This window comes from Bidens hawaiensis, unplaced genomic scaffold, assembly GCF_021521415.1.
Source record: "Bidens hawaiensis isolate Kalapana, Puna unplaced genomic scaffold, B.hawaiensis_p1.1 tig00000512_1, whole genome shotgun sequence".
Lineage (NCBI taxonomy): Eukaryota > Viridiplantae > Streptophyta > Magnoliopsida > Asterales > Asteraceae > Bidens > Bidens hawaiensis.
Window position 1 is genome coordinate 2,215,244 of NW_027491033.1, and position 14,791 is coordinate 2,230,034.

The 14,791-nt window shown below is 36.5% G+C and overlaps 4 protein-coding genes across 5 annotated transcripts; 2 read left to right on the forward strand and 2 right to left on the reverse strand.

Moving 5' to 3' along the window:
* The first annotated feature begins 593 nt into the window (after positions 1-593).
* LOC143633926 (tlg2p-like protein a) lies at positions 594-2,966 on the forward strand. The gene is made up of 7 exons (XM_077102136.1): positions 594-814; positions 1,775-2,141; positions 2,228-2,308; positions 2,384-2,461; positions 2,533-2,598; positions 2,675-2,755; positions 2,858-2,966. Exons 1-7 carry the CDS (start codon positions 615-617, stop codon positions 2,963-2,965), a joined length of 981 nt encoding a protein of 326 aa, XP_076958251.1. The 5' UTR covers positions 594-614; the 3' UTR covers position 2,966.
* Positions 2,967-3,029: 63 nt separating this feature from the next.
* Positions 3,030-4,936, reverse strand: LOC143631202 (putative pentatricopeptide repeat-containing protein At1g56570). The gene has a single exon (XM_077100037.1). It carries the CDS (start codon positions 4,748-4,750, stop codon positions 3,179-3,181), a length of 1,572 nt encoding a protein of 523 aa, XP_076956152.1. The 5' UTR covers positions 4,751-4,936; the 3' UTR covers positions 3,030-3,178.
* A 1,954-nt stretch (positions 4,937-6,890) lies between these two features.
* On the forward strand, positions 6,891-11,305 carry LOC143633934 (importin subunit alpha-1a-like). 2 transcript variants are annotated; one of them, XM_077102144.1, is made up of 11 exons: positions 6,891-7,233; positions 8,242-8,338; positions 8,430-8,521; positions 8,635-8,766; positions 9,256-9,441; positions 9,511-9,674; positions 9,753-9,831; positions 9,915-10,043; positions 10,140-10,267; positions 10,609-10,992; positions 11,078-11,305. In XM_077102144.1, exons 1-10 carry the CDS (start codon positions 7,021-7,023, stop codon positions 10,979-10,981), a joined length of 1,593 nt encoding a protein of 530 aa, XP_076958259.1. In that variant the 5' UTR covers positions 6,891-7,020; the 3' UTR covers positions 10,982-10,992; positions 11,078-11,305. The 2 variants fall into 2 exon arrangements, with proteins under 2 accessions (XP_076958259.1, XP_076958265.1); XM_077102150.1 differs by having other exon boundaries at positions 10,609-10,987.
* Positions 11,306-11,929: 624 nt separating this feature from the next.
* On the reverse strand, positions 11,930-14,761 carry LOC143631215 (calmodulin-binding protein 60 B-like). The gene is made up of 5 exons (XM_077100046.1): positions 13,907-14,761; positions 13,654-13,814; positions 13,371-13,568; positions 13,181-13,289; positions 11,930-12,509 (listed from the first exon to the last, which is right to left on the reverse strand). The coding sequence occupies exons 1-5, from the start codon at positions 14,436-14,438 to the stop codon at positions 12,187-12,189; spliced, it is 1,323 nt and encodes a 440-aa protein (XP_076956161.1). The 5' UTR covers positions 14,439-14,761; the 3' UTR covers positions 11,930-12,186.
* Positions 14,762-14,791: the final 30 nt, after the last annotated feature.

Consider the following 14,791-nt stretch of genomic DNA (forward strand, 5'->3'; position numbering starts at 1 on the left):
ATGAGAGGATTAAGCATGATTTGATAGACCTAAATCTCTCCGAGGACATGGTTGAGGATAGGAATTATTGGAGAAGTAGAATTAAAGTTAAGGATTTTTAGGAAGAAAGGTATCCTTAGAGCTTTTATTTACCTTATTTTAGTCACACACCATAATAATATTTTCTCTACATAAATAATATTAATATTATTATTATTTTTATTATTATTATTATTATTACTACTACTACTGCTTCATACATATGTACTTTAGAGCTGAGGGTCTCTCTGGAAGCCACCTCTTTATCCATGTGTATAGAGGTACGGTGTGCCTACATCCCACCCTCCCCAGACCCTACTTATAGCTATGCTACTGGTGGGATTTCACTGGGGTATGATCAATTGATTGATTGAATATGAAAATAAAAATACAAATGATAAATGATTAAAATTAAAACTAAAAATAAAAAAATAATTGTTACTTTTCCCATCAGTGCGGAACTCGGATATTAACGTCACAAGCAGATCTTCGTTCCTGATAGCTAATAAGCAATATATTAATGTTAATCGATTGATCTTTAAAAATGGTTCATTCATTGCATGCATTGAACCGGTAATAGATATATTGTCCTTCAAATGGCTACACGTAACAGAACATTTATATTTTGGAGATACAGAGACGCGTTGAAGAGCGTTAGGGCTCCGACGTCCGGTCGTTCCCATGCAGCTGCTAGCTCCGGTGGTGGTGGTCCGGTTATCGAAATGTCTAACGCTACACCGTTCAAGCAAACTCGATCTTATGCTCCTGTTAGCACAAACGATCCTGGAACCTCCACGTACGTCCATCTCCCTTCTTTCTTTATAGTGTAATGTATGTAAATGTAAACCACTTTTCAAATATTAATATTTAGACATGCATGCACTCTATGGGAAACTAACTATTAAGTAGAAGATTAGAAGACAGTAGTTTGAGTAAATCACACAGATATTGTATATTCTGATTGATTTGTGTGTCTTTTGTATATGTTCTGTCAATGTATCTTCAAGAACAAGATATAGTATTATACAAGAATACAATTGTTAATTAGATACAAAAAAAAGGCAAAAATGTATTTTTATATAACTATTTTGTTGAAGTTGCATCATATTTGAACATCTATGCAAAACTAAATGTAAAGAAGGTGTTATTAGTTTTTATGGTTAGTATGAAAGTGTGTACCAAGGGGGTGATTGTAAGTACAATTTTAGTGACTTGCGATATCAAATGATGAAACGCGTATAAATAATTAAAGTGAGCGGGAAATTCGGATACGAGACGAGAGCTTCGGTGCTCACGTTTAGCTTCAACGGGAGAATATCTTCTAGAATGTTAGTTGTTTGTTTATATATATGATTTTATTTGTCATTTGTATGCGTGTGTGTTTTGTAAGGTGTAAATCATCCACCCAAGGGGAGCTCACCTTGGGTGGGTCGTTTGATTTACCGCATCCGTCTCGAAATATGTATCAAGTGCAAAATCCGTTCGAGTGGTCGTTTTGGGACCTACACAGTAAAATCTCGCTCATAGCTAAGTTATTGATTAGTATGGGAGGTGGGATGAGATGAGGCTTTTCTCTGTTTCAAGGAGGTTGTTGCCAGTACCAGTGAGATCCTCGGCTCCAAAACTATTTTTGACGTGATATAGTAATCTAAATAGTAAAAATGTGTCAAAGGAAATCGAAGCAGCAACCATAAAGTAATAATAATGATAGTAGTAAACTAAGATTATACAGGTAGTGAAGTTTGTTCTTTTGCAGTGTAGGAACACAAACAGTGGGTCTTCCTCCTGCTTGGGTGGATGTATCTGAAGAAATATCATCATACATTCAACGTGCACGCGATAAAATGGCACAGCTTGCAAAAGCTCATGCCAAGGCTTTGATGCCCTCATTTGGTGATGGTAAAGAAGATCAGCACAGAATTGAGTCACTCACCTATGAAGTAACTGATCTTATAAAGAGATCAGAAAAACGGTTAAGGAAACTATCTGCTGGCGGGCCTTTTGAAGATTCAACCATCAGGAAAAACGTGCAGCGGTCTCTAGCCACTGATCTTCAAAGTCTTTCAATGGAACTCAGAAAGAAGCAATCTAATTATCTCAAACGCCTTCAGCAGCAAAAGGAGGTATGCTATGATGAATGTTATATATGTGAATATTATTAATTCTTATGGATTATGCGTGTGTAATATTCATGAACCGTCTTTGTCAGGGTTCAGATGGTGTTGATTTAGAAATGAATTTAAACGGAACGCGTTCTTTGAGGGAGGATGATGATGGTTTTGATGGCATGGTATGATACTATGATTCATATTAAGCTGTTTAAGTTTCAATACTTTTAGTTAATTTCGGATTATCATCTTGACAGAGTTTTAATAAACATCAAATGGCCAAGTTGAAGAAAAGTGAGGCTTTGACTGTTGAAAGGGAAAGAGAGATTCAACAGGTTGGTCCATCAACAGTTTCTTACTAATAAATATAAGATCGCCTCTATACTGATCTCATTAACCTCTGAAGGTTGCAGAATCGGTCAATGAGCTGGCACAAGTCATGAAGGATCTGTCGGTTCTTGTAATTGACCAGGTCAACACACGATACGCATTTTATATAACTCGTTATAACTTATCTGTTTGTTAACTGATGTTAAATTCACAAGCAGGGAACTATTATTGACAGAATAGACTACAATGTACAAAATGTTGCAGTGACTGTGGATAAAGGCCTTAAACAACTGCAAAAGGTTGCACTTTCGTCAATCTTATTATTATTTCATCTAATTGTAGCTTGCAGTTGAAACCAATTTATACAAAAACTGGTAAATTGGGTGGTTTGATATTTGCAGGCAGAGAGAAATCAGAAACAAGGGGGAATGGTGATGTGTGCTTCAGTACTTGTAATCATGTGCTTAGTAATGTTGCTTCTATTAATCCTCAAGGAGATTATCTTCTAATGATACGCATCTTTCAACACTAAACATCATCAGCGCGCCAGATGCATAGAACGGGCCCACACAGAATTTAAAATTTTCCCTCGTATTTTTTTCGGTGAGGGCTATAATTGTCATTAACCGCGAGAGGGGAAAATGTGTATGATACATTTGAGTTACGTTTTAATTAATAAAATCTAACTACAAATATATAACAATCAGAGGGTTTAAACTCGGTTAATCGGTCCTACTGCCGGCCTTTTGCTTTCTAGCACCGCTTTCCATCATCTTGTTTCTCATCTCAATCGCCCGACTCCACTCACCCTTTTCACCATGTAGCTTCACTAGCATCGAGTAAATAGTGGGATGATCGCGTGCCAGATTCTCCAGCACATGTGTTAACTCATAATGCGAGTGCAAACCACAAGCACTAACCAACGCACCCCACACACCCACATCAGGTTCAAAAGGCATCTCTTTAACCAGTTTCTCTGCTTTCTCAAGCTCACCTGATTTCCCATATAAATCCACCATACAACTATAATGCTTCATCTCTGCTTTAACTCCATATATTCCCATTGAGTTAAAATGCCATTCGCCTTCTTTAACGAGTCCTCCATGCACACAAGCCGATAGTAAATTAACGTACGTGACATCATCGGGTTTGGCTCCACTCTCTATCATCTTCTCAAACTCACACAACGCCCGTTTTCCCAATCCGTGCCTCGCACACCCTCCAATCACAGAATTCCACGACACCGTGTTCTTCGTTTCCATAAACTCAAAAACACGCAATGCTGCTTCAATGCCACTACATTTCATGTACATGTCAACAAGCGCGGTCAATACAACCACTTCACGACCCAAACCCATTTTCAAAACACATGAATGCAGCTGGTTCCCAAGGAGAAACGTCGAGCAACCCGCACACGCATCTAGGAGGGTAGAAAAGGTAAAATGGTTAGGGCGCGTGCCTGATTTAAGCATCAAGATAAACAAGTGTATCGCGTCCATGTGGTTATTATACTGCACATACCCTTTTATCATCGCGGTCCATGTCACCACGTTCTTGTATGGCATGTTGTCGAAGATTAACCGTGCTTGATCAATCTTTCGGTTTTTTATGTACCCATTGACTAAGGTGGTCCAAGAAATGACGTTGACCTCGGGCATTTGGTCAAACGCTATTTGTGCTTCAACTGTGAGGCCCAATTCCATGTAACCGACAACCAAAGCGTTCCATGTGCTAACATCTTTCATAACAACATCATTAAACACGCGATGTAACGACTCGCGATCAGTTAAATAGGTATAGCCCCGCATCAATGCAGACCCCACAAAGACATTGAAATGAAGGCCTAAGTGGATTACAAGACCATGAAGCTGCGGAACCAAGACACTAAGCGTGTTCATAAGCCCGGTGATCACGGTTGAAAATGTGACCTGGTTGGGGGTTTCGCCGGCTCTGATCATTTGCAGGAAGAGCTGGTAGAGTTTGTGTGGGTCTTTGGTCTTGCTAAAACCCGACAACATGGCGTTCCATGAAACGACGTCTCTCACAGGCATTTGATCGAACAGGTTATGGGCAGACTGCATTTGGTTGTTATTAATGTAGCCTGTGATCATGGAATTCCAGGTAATGGTGTCACAGGACCCGGGATTTTGGTCGAACAGTTGGCGTGCATGTTTGATGTTACCATTGCGAATGTGGTCTTGGATGAGATTGGTTACTGAAAGAGTGGATATTAGGCATGCACACGTAGAGGGGACGATGCTGGCTCGAGATAGCTGGTACCGAAGAGGGTTCATTGAACTCAAATCACTCCGCACATCACAAATTTTCCATTTTTATGAACAAGGTGTCGGGTTCGACTCCGACTTTGCTTAGGTTCACTTTGGTTTTCTTTTCCTTTTAGTTTTGTTTGTTTTTTTAGTTTTTTTTTCTTTCGTTATTTTTTCCGTTTTTTAAGTACGACGGGTTTATAAAGCAAACTAACAAGACACTAGAAATAATGCAAACAAATATTATATGGCAAGAAACAAATTTTGCAACCGCCCCCACTCACCTTCGTATTTCTATTAACAAACCACAATTAGGATTAATGAAAATAAAATATAAATGCAACGTTTTCTTTGAGCATCGTGATCAAATATCGTGTCATTGCGATATTTCCAAATAATGCACAAAGTAGACAAACTGGAAACATGAATCACTTATTTCTTCTTTTGAGACAGCGTTAAATAATTCATCCACTTAATCAAATCCTAATGGGTAAAAAAAACTAGAAGCTCAGATATCCAACATTTTAAAATAGAAAGCCATGAAGAGTAGGCGATGTTAGTACCTCCAAACAAGTGCTCCAATGTCTCATATACGCCATTACAAACAAGGCATGACACAAAAGGGGGGGGGGGGGTTAGTACCCCCAATCAATCAAGTTAAGTTTATGTAGAAGATGTTTCATAAGAATAGGTAATCCCGCAGTAATAAATTATATTGACTATCCCTAGTCTCTTGCGGGTAATCCGATAGCGTCATTGCATATTTATGCTTTCTAATTGGGTCAATCTGAATTGAGGGTAATGCCATTCATGATTGAAAGCATGCAACTCAGTTGGGTCGATTATTTGCCACCTCTAACTGAACGCATCCAAGCCCGAGACCAACCTGACTCACTTCTATGATCCAACATAGATGTTTGTCATAGTTTAGATGGAACAATCTAGAGAATTTGACTATTATTGAAGGATCATCATCCATCCAAGTCTTCGTCTAAAACACTTTATCCGCTTCATTCCATACTTTTTTTCTTCAAGGTTGACCTTGACAAAATACCTTTATTGCTTAAGATCTTGCTATATTTGACAATACGGTTTCAGACCCTACCCACGAATCCACTCATTTGACCATCGAACACACCAACCTTTATCTCATGAATAACGAATATAACAATTGATCATTAATCTTTTTCTCCCTACACAAATCTTCGTTTCACTTTAAAACTCCAAAGGCTACCAACATGTAACCCACATATATATGTTTCTAGCTAAAATCAAATTCCACTTTACCCATGACAATTTGTGAACACCATTCACTGTTATGTTTTATTTTTTATATTTTTCTCACTTGTTATATTATTTAACTAATTTATTTTTGAAACGCTAAAAGTTATTAGAATTAGTTACCATTTTTTTCAACCTCACCATGATTTCCTAATGAACATAAAACCAATCTCTAACTGATAAGCCCGTTACTAATTTGGCCACAAATGGACCTAAATTAACAACCAACCTCCTCATACTACCAATCATGATAACTTTATTTTGAATTTTGTATGTAATTAACCACTCTTTCATGTTTAGTTGCACAATAATAATCAAGACCTCGGTGTAGTTATCCTTTATAGACCAGTGACAAAACGTAAAGATAATAAAATTAAATACGTGATAAAATATACAAATTATTTACAACTCTTATATATATATATATATATATATATATATAAGAACTATATAACTCAATGTTTTAAATAAAAAACATTACAAAAAGTTGGAAATCAACACAAACATGAATACCATTTTTCAAGTGTTGTACTGGTAAGAAGCTTGAGTTTTTCAATGGAGACTCAAGTTCAATCCTCACATATAATATTTTGGAGGGGACATTGATGGCTTAATGAAGAAATACATATTCTTTGTAATCTCCATTTTGATTATGAGTGCGTCCAGGTTTTTACCACTAGTGAGCGGGTGAGTTTTCCCCGAAACTGTAGATAATTTGGAGACGCTTTATAGCTCTGTACAGCCAGGTTAGGTCAAATAGCGATAGCTTTTAACCATTGAATCACCCCGTAATTTGAATTTTCATGAAAAAAGGGAAAGAAATTTAAAAAGAAGGAAGAAACCCTAAAACCCTATTTGAGTTGAGTGGAAGTGTTTGGCCCGTCCATCTCTCACAGTCCTATATAATAATACTCACTCCTCCATCAACATTTCATTCATCAACACACAAGTGGAGTCAGTGTGTTATATAAACCAACCTCCACTCACTCTAGGGTTTCCGTTACTATCAATCAACCATGTCGTTGAGGCCTAGCGAGCGTACGGAGCACCGCCGTAACCGCTACAAGGTGGCGGTTGACGCCGACGAGGGCCGCCGGAGGAGAGAAGACAACATGGTTGAGATCCGTAAGAATCGGAGAGAAGAGAGTTTGCAGAAGAAGCGACGTGAAGGACTCGCTGGCACGCAGTTTCCTCTGCCGGCTCAGTCTGCTTCCGTTACTGAGAAGAAGGTATAAGATTGTTACGACGTCGTTTTGTTGTGTTGTGTTTGAGTTTTAGGGTTTGTTGTTTGTATAGGTCTAATTGTAGCTTGATTGTTGCTAATTTTGGTGAAGTTTGATGTGTGAAATGTGGATATTTTGTTAATTAGTATTTGTATTTGATTAGGCTTTAATGTGATGTGATGTGTTTGGATTTTAGGATTTGTTGTTTATGTAGGTTTAATTGTGGCTAGATCGTTGCTAATTTAGGTGAAGTGTGAAATGTGGATAGTTTGTTAATTAGTATTTGTATTTGATTAGGTTTTAATGTGCTGTGATGTGTTGTGTTTGGATTTTAGGGTTTTTTTTATATAGGTTTACCTGCAGGTTGATCATTGCTAATTTTGGTGATGTTTGAAGTGTGAAATGAGGATATGTTGTGGATTAATAATGATTGCATGCTCTGTGTATTTGATTGGGTTTTCATCTATAGTGTTATGTCTGAGTTTTTAGGGTTTGATGTTTATGTAGGTTTGGATGTAAATTGATCAATGAGGGCTTTGAAGTTTGAAAATTGAAATGTTGATATTTTGTCAATTGGCTATGGTTGTATGCTCTGTTTCAGTTTTAGCTATATATCATAGCTTAGCATGGTTTCTGATTCTACAATGGTTTTATGTTGTAATCCCTGAATGAAATCCCGTTTTGAGTTTTGTTGTTGAAAGTGGTGTTTAAAATCAGCCATGTGTGATTTATTAGTTTTTCGTGATGCAGAAATGTCTCACACGTTGTGAGAAACATGAATGCCATTTAGTTAGCTCTTATATTTTTGAAAGGAGAAATATTAAGTTTTTGTTTTCAGTGTATCCGCTGTATTTTTACAGTATACTGGTATGACTGTTGTTAGGAATAATGGATATGCAACGAGACAGTTTTTTTGTTAGAAATACGTGTTGTACTAATAATTGTTGTTTTATTGAAGAACACAAGAATTTTTTATACAAAAATTGTCTTTAATTGTAATGCTGCTTATTGCAGTTAGAAAACCTACCTGCAATGGTTGCAGGGGTTTTCTCAGAAGATAGTAATATGCAACTAGAGGCTACTACCCAGTTTCGTAAACTATTATCAATAGGTATGTCATGCGTTTTGAAGTATTTATCAATTTTTGTTATATTAACTGTTAATGTAACACATGTCTAATTTGAGATATGTTTTTCAACCAGAACGCAGCCCGCCTATTGAAGAAGTTATTCAAGCCGGTGTTGTTCCTCGTTTTGTTGAGTTTCTTATGAGGGAAGTTTTCCCTCAACTACAGGTGAGATGAAACATTATGTAATATCTATTTTTCTTGCTTCATTTAATATATTGAAGATATAAGTTTATATGTGTTGTAATTTGTATATACTTCATATTTTCCATATGTTATAGTTTGAGGCAGCTTGGGCTTTGACTAATATTGCTTCGGGGACATCTGAGCACACAAAAGTGGTGATTGATCATGGTGCAGTTCCTATATTTGTTAAACTTCTTGCATCTCCTAGTGATGATGTTCGTGAGCAGGTGTGTTCTGGTATTTTATGCATTTTATTTGAGTCATAAAGCAGTCTGTTAAGCATATATTAGTCTTGCGCTCAGTGAACTGTTTGAGGGCCGCTACGTGGGAAGGTCATTTATTTGAATAAACGAAAGAAGATGAACATGTGTCTAGTTAGTTTGCTTACGTTTGTTAATATGTATTTAAAATTTTTCAAGCTCGTTACAATTTAGAGTTGACACATTGTTGCTTACATTTGCTTTCATTGGTTTTAGCTTACGTTTTCTTTTATAGGTTTTAGCTTGGTCATGTTTGTTCATCTGTGTTCAGTACTTTAGTTATGTTCGTGATTGTTTGTTTATATACTGTAAACGAACGAACATAAATGAACATGAATACATATGTTTTTTAAACAAACAAACACTAACAAGATACTCCTATTCGTGTCCGTGTGCATGCTAATGTTTGTTTTGTTCGTATACAGTTTCATGACACTTTTGTTTCTATATGTGTAGGCTGTATGGGCTCTTGGTAATGTTGCTGGTGATTCTCCTAAATGTCGTGACCTTGTACTCGGTCAAGGTGCTTTGGCTGCTTTGTTGGCTCAATTCAACCAGAACGCTAAGCTGTCTATGCTGCGAAATGCCACCTGGACACTATCTAATTTCTGTAGAGGCAAACCACAACCTTCGTTTGATCAGGTTTGTGACTGATAACTGTCTTTTATTATTTGCTAATTTTGTTTGTTAATAATTTCCTTGTTTCAACAGACAAGGCCTGCGCTTCCAGCTCTTCAACAACTCATTCATTCAAACGATGAAGAAGTTTTGACTGATGCGTGTTGGGCGCTTTCGTATCTTTCAGATGGTACAAATGATAAAATCCAAGCAGTAATTGAAGCGAATGTTTGTCCCAGATTGGTTGAGTTACTCAGGTGAGTATTTGAATTATGATATATTTTAAGTTGTTTTGCTTATGATGTTATGCAATTTGGATTGTTTGGTTGTTTCAGTCATCCGTCACCTTCAGTACTCATCCCTGCTCTCCGTACAGTTGGCAACATTGTTACGGGTGATGATATTCAAACTCAGGTACCTGTCTTACATTATTATTATTGCATGATGTATTTGCTTTGGTTATAATTAATTCAATTTTGTGTTTGAATGTGTTGCAGTATATCATCAACAATCAAGCTTTGCCCAGTCTTCTGAACTTGTTGACCAATAATCACAAAAAGAGCATTAAGAAGGAAGCATGCTGGACCATATCAAACATTACAGCTGGCAACAAGGAGCAGATTCAGGTAAAATTTTTGAATTGGATTTGTTTTTCTTTTTCTTAATTGGACTATATCAGAGTATTAACTCATCGATTAATTTTGTTTGTTATGATTTTGCAGACTGTAATTGAAGCAAATATCTTTGGGCCCCTTGTTCAGTTACTTCAAAATGCCGAATTTGACATCAAGAAGGAGGCTGCGTGGGCCATCTCAAATGCTACCTCTGGTGGAAGCCATGATCAAATTAAGTAAGACCGGTCGTTTTGCCTTTGTTTTTATCTTATTATTGTGTAAACGTGTCAAGCCTGAGCCCACCTAAGCTTGAGCTATACTTGTTTGATTCATGAGATCTAAGCTCAATAATATGTTGTTGAGCTCAAGCTTGGATCAGGCTCAACTTTTCTTGTAAATCCGTATATTAGTATTTAGGCAAATACCATAAAAACCCACATACGTTCAGTTTTCTCTTACGAAAGTCTCAATAACTTTTGCACATTGAAGTCCCTGTAAATAAAAGTTATTATATATTATATAGTTTGGTTTGTTCTGTTAAAGCTCCTACTTATTAATGTTGATAAAATAATTGCAGGTATCTTGTTGATCAAGGGTGTATCAGACCGTTATGTGATCTGCTTGTGTGTCCGGACCCTAGAATTGTGACAGTTTGTCTAGAGGGGCTTGAGAATATTCTTAAAGTGGGTGAAGCTGATAAGAATTTGGGAAGATCTGGAGATTCAAATATTTTTGCGCAAATGATTGATGACGCCGAAGGGTTGGAGAAAATTGAGAATCTACAAAGTCATGATAACAATGAGATTTATGAGAAAGCCGTTAAGATTCTTGAAACGTATTGGGTGGAGGAAGAGGAAGATGTAATGCCACCTGGCGAAACCGCTCAGCCTGGTTTTGATTTTGGTGCTGGTAATGTTTCGGTTCCTAATGGTGGGTTCAGCTTCAACTGATATAAGGTAAGGTATTTCCAATGTTTTGGGTTAAGGTTTGTATCAACTTTGATGTCATGGTCGAAATTTTATATGCATAAACTTTTACTTTTTCAGGTTTGTTGAAGTCGGGGCGGTTTGTGATGAGGAAGTAGTGTTTGCGGGCATCTATCTGTTTTTATGAGATTTACTATTGTAGTATGGTTGAAGTTTATGGAGTGATTTGAGGTTTTTGTTTACAATGAATATCACTGCAATGTTCATGAATTAGGGAAAAGTAATATGGGACCCTCTTTTGGAGATTTTATTTGGGATTTAGAGAATATTTCCCTTCTTTTGCATCTATTCATTACTTGTTTTTATGTCTTATTTTATTTTGTTATCTGCATGAAATTTAAGATAAATCCTTTTTTAACAACAAAATTCCAAATTTAGCACTTCCAAGGAGTTTCAGATCCTCATATTTTAAAAACAAGTTTCCCATAATGCAACAAATGTTCATGTTTGTAAGTTTGTTTTTAAAAATATGAGTGTTCGTGTTTGTTATCTTTTCTCTTTATGAAAAATAGATATGAACGTTAATTTGCTGAATAATTAAACTATACTAAGCTAAGGGATGATATTTTACTTTCATTAAATCAAACTTAATTTAAGCGAGCCTAACTAACAAAGAGCATTTACAAATTTAATTTAGTGAATTAAAATGAATGTTCGCAAACATATATGAACGAACGAGACATATGTTCGCGCTCATTCATTTAACTGGATGAACAAAAACTTTTGTTTATGTTCGTTTGTTTGTTACATCATTTATTGCATAAACAAAATCCCCTTTGAACGATTCCCAACGTGTGGCTCGTTTGCATACCTGAATGTAGCATAACTTCGTACTTTGTACTAGTTATAAGAAATTTATAAATATTCTCAAGAAACTTTAAGCAATACAACCTCAAAACGCATCTCATTTTTTTGTATGATATGCGTTTTGGGCTTACTAAGTTACTGATTCAACTTGCAATAAGGAATGCTGACTAATTCAATTGGTACGCTAACTTTCCTTTGTTCGACTCAACTCACAAATACACTTACACTTGGACGTAGGGCGATCGCGAACAACCAGCCACACACTATAACTTCAGTGAAACTTTTTCACTTCATAACACAACAAACTAAAACTAAACAAAGCAAAGCAACTATATATTATGTATAGTTAAGTACCACCAACTTCAAGCCCAGAAATCAGATAACGGGTCAAATTCGACCATTCCTTTGGCAGCTACATCTTTCAAAACCGAGACCCATTTCATCGCAGCCCAAATCTTGCACCACCTTCCCCTTGGAGATCCAGATGCTGATCCTGATCCGTTGCAGATGTCCGAGTCAGAGGAAGCAAAACTTATAGTTTGATTGTTTTGTCCATCTGCTTGCCATGATGATATCCCACCATGAAAATGATGATCAAAACCATTATACCCAACAATAACTCCCAGTTGACTCGTATTATTCAATCTACTATTATATGGATGTGAAATCTGCATTTGCAATTCATCTGTAAAAAATTAAGGCTCTATAAGCAGCAAACATAACTCACAATAATAACAGAATCTAAAGATTCCCAATGAAAGCATGCTATTCACGTTATGTTTATCTTTGACGGGTCAAAACAGGTACCAAGCCGACCTGTAAGCCACTCCATATTGGCTTGTTAAAAGCTCGAAAAGAACCGAGCTTAAACCAGGTCAAGCTCGAGCCTTAAAATACGCTTGTTTAATAAACGGGCCCGAGTTTCAGTTATCGAGCTCAAGCCGACTCACAAGCATTAACGAGCCTAATTTAGATGAAATTCAGTTAACATATATCATTTATATAAAACTTAGAATTAAAACATAATTAAAAACTTTTTAATTTATTTAATAAATGAGCCGAGTTTAAGCTTGAAAAAACTACTCACGACCTGAGCTCTAGCTTTATAGAAAGAGCTGGAAACGAGCTCGAGCCCCATAAAACAAACGAGCCGAGCTCAGGCCTAATTGGGGGGTCGGGCTCGGCTCGTTTACACCTGACATCTTGGAAGTTCACTAACAATCAATTTGTGAAACAGAAGCAGTAATATAAAGTAATATTCTTATTCAAATTATTATTATTATTATTATTATTATTATTATTATCAATGAGATATTAACATCTTGCATGCCTAAATATCAATTCTAAGAAAATCACCATGAAGATTGGGTCCTAGCACCGGGGTTGCAACCGATGACAGATCATCAATCGGTATCATTCCATCCAAATCCTTGTAAAACTGACATTTTAATCCTTCCACCATAGACTGAAAAACATATCAAAATTAAAAAACCATCAGTTGAATGCTACATAATGGATTTTAACAAGATTTCAAAATACATTTTACCTTCTGAAAATCATCAAGTTGATTCATGGGCAGATAATTCTCACCATCAAAAGTTGCACCAACAATTTCCAAAATGGAATTAAACAAAAGCCCGAATCCATCAATGCAGCTGTACATGTACACCTTGTCATCTAAAACGCATTCTTTCGCGTGTTTGATTATCGCCTTCCATATATTGTTATTGGGCCCACCAAGTAACTACATCATCCACATCAGATTTTTAATGATTCAAACATGACAAGTTAATAAAAGATAAGATATAATTAACTTAAGAGTCTCTTACTGTGCATAGCGAAGACTCATTAGTAGTATACACTTGTAGGAAATGTTTCAAGGTGGATATTTTCTGTGATGTCAATCGCGTATGCAAAACACCATCTTTCGCTATCTTTTCCAACCGCCACACGTCATCATTCAAGGATGGAGGATGGAGCTTTTTGTATGCTAAATAAAAAAAGTAAAAAAAAAAAAACAGAGTTAAATTCGCTTTCCGCCTCGGTGCATTTGCTTGTTTGAAAATAAAAAGGGAAACATACATTCTCCTCTCTGATCTTTCACCACAAACGCTTCACTTCTCGCCTCTCTAATTCTCTCGCCACCCGTTGCATTTAGAGCCTTTGCCCCGATCCTAAACTTCCGGCTTCTTCTCCAACTCGAATTGTCAGTAAAAACTACATCACCTAACTCTGCAACACCTTCTTTTAGACTAACTACCGAACTCCCGGTTAGCAACGGCCTTTTGCCTTCTCTTGTACTTATGACTTTGTCATCAAAATAACTCTCAGACCAATCTTCATGATCATCAGCAGCAAAATCACCATCAAGAGGCATGATCATTATCTTTGTTGAAGATAAAGGTCCATTTGATACAATCTTGTTAAGATTAGCGTCAAATAACACTAGCTTGATGGCACTAGTGTCCTCTGATTCTATCCTACTGCCAGTGAAATATGTAGGAAGAAGTTTAGACTGAAAACGAAGCTGCAACGACGTTGTAATACGCGATTGAAGTTCATCAGAAGGTGATCTGTAATAAAAAGAAGAATAAACATATAAATATATAAACATATATATATATGATAAAGTTTAAATACATGAAAATGAGATGGATATGTGACAAGATACAACAAGATACAACCTTGGTGATCTGCTAAAGAACTTTGCAAATGCGCACTCGATTTCATCTCGCACCTAACAGAAACCATGCAAGCATTTATTAACAAACAATACCCAAACATATAACAAATTATGACATGATAAGAAACACATGATAGTACCACTTGACGAATTAATGGTTCCAACATTGGTGTTGGATCTTCAAATGAATATCGCTGCAGCACGTTTCTCGCATTGCTGAAAACGAAACAAACAATGCACAAACCATCAACATTCACAAACAACTACAATTTCCAAATAGTAAA

Bases quoted from the DNA above. Each gene is read 5' to 3' on its own strand.
- LOC143633926 (XM_077102136.1), top strand. From the start codon at position 615: ATGGCTACACGTAACAGAACATTTATATTTTGGAGATACAGAGACGCG. The intron at 815-1,774 runs GTACGTCCATCT...GTTCTTTTGCAG, and splicing joins AACGATCCTGGAACCTCCAC to TGTAGGAACACAAACAGTGG. The intron at 2,756-2,857 runs GTTGCACTTTCG...TGATATTTGCAG, and splicing joins GCCTTAAACAACTGCAAAAG to GCAGAGAGAAATCAGAAACA.
- LOC143631202 (XM_077100037.1), bottom strand. From the start codon at position 4,750: ATGAACCCTCTTCGGTACCAGCTATCTCGAGCCAGCATCGTCCCCTCT.
- LOC143633934 (XM_077102144.1), top strand. From the start codon at position 7,021: ATGTCGTTGAGGCCTAGCGAGCGTACGGAGCACCGCCGTAACCGCTAC. The intron at 8,339-8,429 runs GTATGTCATGCG...TTTTTCAACCAG, and splicing joins TCGTAAACTATTATCAATAG to AACGCAGCCCGCCTATTGAA. The intron at 9,832-9,914 runs GTACCTGTCTTA...AATGTGTTGCAG, and splicing joins GTGATGATATTCAAACTCAG to TATATCATCAACAATCAAGC.
- LOC143631215 (XM_077100046.1), bottom strand. From the start codon at position 14,438: ATGTTTATATATTTATATGTTTATTCTTCTTTTTATTACAGATCACCT. The intron at 13,290-13,370 runs GTAAAATGTATT...TATGTTTTTCAG, and splicing joins AACTTGATGATTTTCAGAAG to TCTATGGTGGAAGGATTAAA. The intron at 12,510-13,180 runs GTGATTTTCTTA...AATTTTTTACAG, and splicing joins GCTAGGACCCAATCTTCATG to ATGAATTGCAAATGCAGATT.